Below are 4,671 nucleotides of genomic sequence, written 5' to 3' on the forward strand. Positions count from 1 at the left end.
GTCTAGGTGATGAGAATATGGAAATTCATTAGTCTTTTCTCCAGTTTTATATATCTTTGAAGTTTTCCAAAATAAAAAATTAGAATAAAAACAGCAATTACCCTTTATTTTCAGAATCACGAGCCACCATTACAAATGTTGCATCCAAAACAGGACAGAATTCATCACCATGTAACTAAAGAACAGTGGAAACAAAATATAGAGATAACAAATGCATTTAGTGAGAGGACCTACGACAATCTAACAGATGTCACGGGTGCTTTGGAAAAGGCTGCAATTAGAAAAAAGGGAAGTGCATCATTAACCATCATCTGCTGAGCTGTCAGACACAGAGCTCAGCTCTGGGTGGGAAAGGAGCATGACCAAAGAGACTGTGGTCTAGAGGAGGAGAAAGATACCCCAAAACTCAAACAGTACACCATCTGAGAAGGGCTGGGATGGACATGACCTCCAGGCTTTGGAGGTGCATGTGACTGAGACTCAAGGGCCAGCGTCACAAAGAAACCCTCTGCATCGCCATCATTTAACTCTGCAGCATCATGCAGAGTTCTGGCTTTCGTCGGGCCTACCTGTCCTCACAGTGGCACACACAGCCAGGTGAACTGCCCACCGCTGTCACAGACATTAGTATTTTCAGGGAACCTCAGTGTGCCAGCTACCAGCACAAGTGTGTGCTTCCTTGGCTGAGCGCAGGGACTCCCAAGAAGGGTTAAGAATCAGTGATCATTCCACAGAACGAGTGAAATACTTACAAATGTACAAGCCTTTGAGGTTTGAAGGTATTTCTTGATCCTCTAGGAATCTGTACTCCCAGGCAAGTTATGCCATAAAGTCCTATCATAAGCTGAGGGCATACTAGGCTCACTCTTGGACAAACCTCCTCACTAGTCCTCCTTGCTGCTGCCTGTTCAGGCCCATATCGCCTTCCCCCTCAACCATCTTCCCGCATCTGCTCTACGCCTGCTGGCACTATATATAAAGCTCTGCACAAGAGAGCCCAGATTCCTCTCTGCTTGTTCACCAAACATCCCCCTCACACCTGCACCTTTTCCCTAAGCACACCTGACAACTTGGAGGTCTAGAATGTATCGCGCTGATGAACTCCTCCCATCCATGCCTGAGCCTGGGGCCTTCCTCACAGCCACTTTCCTCAAGACACTTCTCACCACCTCTGCCTCCAGGGAGGCTCCAGGCAGAGGTCATCATTCCCTCGTTGGTTTGCCACCAGGATGGAAATGAAGTCCTCCCCTGAAAGTGGTTCTCAATTTAACAGAGATGGATACTACTCCCATAGAGAACACCTGGAAATGTGAAGAAGTGGTTTGGGTTGTCACATGGCTTGAGGGACATCACCAGCCGGGCAGGGGTAACCAAGGAGGTAAACACCTCACAGTGCAGGGGACTGTCCTGCATAATTAAGAATTTTTCCTACATCCAATGCCAGTAGTGTCTCTGTTGAGAAATGCTGCCTAATACTTAATATACTGCAGATCCTCCTCGACTTAACAGCGACGTCACATCCCAACAAACCCATCATAAATTGAAAACATAAGTCAAAAATGTATTTAATACACATAATCTATAGAACATCACAGCTTAGCCTAGCCTACCTCAAACATGCCCAGAACATGTATATTAGCCTGCAGTTGGGCAAAATCATCTAACACAAAGCCTAGTTTATAACAACATGTTGAACATCTCAGGTAACTCACTGAATACTGTTTGAAGTATAATACAGAATGGCCGTATGGGGACAGGAGGGGTGCAAGTGCGTCTTTTACCCTCCTGATCACGTGGCTGACAGGAACCGCAGCTCACTGCGGCTGCCTAGCACCACATACCGCCAGCCCAGGAAAAGATCAAAATTCAAACTTCAACGTACACTTTCTACTGAACATTCTTTCACGCCATCATAAAGCCAAAAATTCGGAAGTCAAACCATTCTAGGTCGGGGACCGTCTGTATATCATAATCATTTATTTAACCGCGGCCTATTGCAGCACGCTCTCCTTGAGGACAAAGATGGTTTTTACTCACATTTGTATGCCTAGCACTTAGCACTAGCACTGGCAGATAGCAGATAATCAATGAGTGATGATGTATGAGTTGAGGCAGAAAATTATCGAGCACTACTGGAATGTAAACTGTAGGAGAATAAATCGTTGTTTAGCTCACTGCTATCCGCCGAGCACTGAACAGGCATTCGATAAACAACTGCTAAGTGAATGTTAAATGAATGGACACGAGGAAGTGGGCTAGGTGACTCACATCCAGACGCTGTTTAAGTTAAGGAGCATACAGTGTAGCAGAAACGAAAAGATGTGTTCCTATGCAGCTCTGCGGAGGAGAATAGCAGGTGCCAGGAGACAGAGTCAGAAGGAGTCCTGGGAAGGAACAGGGGCTATGAAATGGAAGGACCAGGGAAGGATCAAGCATGAGATGTCCTGGAAGCACAGGTGGAATACGTACGTGGAGCCAGAGCATGAGGATTTCAGGCAAAGGAAAAAGAGTAAGCAATAATATTCATCCAACTCACTCATTGTTTAAATTATGGTTTATTATAATGAACACCTACTAGTGCCAAGCATTAGGAAGGCAGAAATGAGGGGCACCTGGGTGGCTCAGTCCGTTAAGTATCCAACTTCAGTGCAGGTCAAGATCTCACGGTTTGTGCTTTCGGGCCCCACGAAGGGCAGGCTCTGTGCTGAGAGCTCAGAGCCTGGAGCCTGCTTCACATTCTGGGTCTCCCTCTCTCTCTGCCTTCCCCCCCTCTCAAAAATAAACAAACATTAAAAAAGAATACAAAAGTGAATAACCCCCTACTCCTTGAATGCTCAAAATGTCCAGCAGGCAGCTCTAGGAAGGTATAGGAATGATAAGTCAGAAGGAATACAGTTGAAAAGACAGGTGGGAGCTAGTTTATAGAGCACCTTGGATCCTAACTAGTCAAAAGAGTTTAGACTTTAATCCACAGATAAGGGTCACTGAAGGGTTTTGAGAAGGAAAGCAATGTGATTCAAGACTGCCTTTGGAAGATCTAACTCATAAAAATCTGTACAATTAACAGAGAGAGCATAGACTAGAGGCAGGCAGACTATTAAAAGACAGTTAAGGTACTCACAAAGGAGGCAGTGAGGCCTTGAATGAAACACAGGGGCCAAGAGGAAGGAGAAGAAAGTACTCTGGTGGGTTGCTATGGGTGATGAATCTGTAAGACTTGGCAAAAGGCTGTCTAGGAAAGGGCAAAATTAAAACTAGCACAAAGGTCTGGACCCAGGGCGGCCAAGGGGAAAATGGAGGAGGATCAGGATTGGGAAAGAAGATGACGTACTCAGTTTGTCACATACCGGATTTAAGGTAGCAAGAGCACATGTAGAAGAAGAGATAAAACGGGAGCGCAGAAAGACGGGTCTGAAGGTCAAGCCCAGAAAAGGCCTGGGACCATCTCCATGCTAAGGATAATAAATTAACATTACTGCCAACATCTGATTAGTGGTATGTGCCTGTGTGACAGGCAATGTGCCAAATAATTCCTATGGGTAGGCTGTTTTTCATTTCATCCTTACCACACAGTAAAACATGGTACTATTACTGTTTCCATGTTACACGTGAAAAAATGCAAGCTCAGAGAAGGTAAGAAATTTATCCACATTCACATGACTACTAAGCAGCAGAGTTAGGATTTGAACCTACGTGTAGCTAAAGCAAAAGCAAAGCACCTACCACTAAGTATCCTGTCTGGAATAGAAAGGATCACTCAAGCCTTGAGTTATTAGCCAAAATGGCCAAAGAGAAATACAAACTTAAAACAGAAGTTTGTACTTATCTGACATTGATTCTCATTAGCTCTCTCCTCACAGTAACTCCTGTATCTCTTTTCAACCTATTTGGCCCAGATTCAAATTACCTTGATTCCTATGGCAGGAATCTGAGAAGGCCAGGAATCAACCATGAAGATTTAAAAAAAACTGGGGCACCTGGGTGGCTCAGTCAGTTAAGCATTGACTTTGGCTCAGGTATGATCTCATGATTCGGGGGTTCGAGTCCTGCATCGGGCTCTGTGCCCACAGCCAGCTCAGAGCCTGGAGCCTGTTTCAGATTCTCTATCTCCCCCTCTCTCTGACCCTCCCCTGCTCATGCTACCTCTCTCTGTTTCTCTCTCTCTCTCAGAAATAAAGCATTTTTAAAAATTAAAAAAAAAAAACTGAGGACGGGGGGGGCGGGGGGGGGGGCACCTGGGAGGCTCAGTCAGTTAAATGTCAGACTCTTGACTTGGGTTCAGGTCATGATCCCAGGGTGGCTGCATCAAGTCCCAACTTGTGCTCCTGGCAGGGCATGGAGCCTGCGTGAGATATTTATTCTCATTCTCTCTCTCCCTCCCTCCATCTCTCCTCCTCCTCCTCCTCCTCCTCTCTGCCCCTTCCCCACCTCTCAAAACAAATACTTTTTTTTAAAAAAAAAAGCATATGAACTAATCATAGCAGCAACCGCATCAAGCTTACTGTGTTTTGTTCTAACAACAGTGTTACTGTCAGTTATGACAATATGGAAGTTACAGAATCCAACTGCTTACAGAGAGCACCAAATAAAAAACCACTTAACTATCTTGACAAGGGTGATGGGCATGGAAGAGGGTACTTGTTGGGATGAGCACTGGGTGTTATACGTAAA

The 4,671-nt window shown here is 45.2% G+C and overlaps 1 protein-coding gene across 2 annotated transcripts in view; it reads right to left on the reverse strand.

Annotated features, from left to right (window-relative positions):
- The window catches only part of ACOT9 (acyl-CoA thioesterase 9), a 23,315-nt gene that overhangs the window by 7,275 nt on the left and 11,369 nt on the right, over window positions 1-4,671 (reverse strand). For both annotated transcript variants that reach the window (XM_077773136.1, XM_077773135.1), the window contains one exon: window positions 102-175. In XM_077773136.1, the coding sequence (XP_077629262.1) occupies window positions 102-175 (74 nt within the window). The remainder of the gene's footprint in view (window positions 1-101; window positions 176-4,671) is intronic.

Source organism: Crocuta crocuta, unplaced genomic scaffold (genome assembly GCF_008692635.1).
Source record: "Crocuta crocuta isolate KB4526 unplaced genomic scaffold, BGI_CrCroc_1.0 scaffold660, whole genome shotgun sequence".
In the NCBI taxonomy this organism is placed as follows: domain Eukaryota; kingdom Metazoa; phylum Chordata; class Mammalia; order Carnivora; family Hyaenidae; genus Crocuta; species Crocuta crocuta.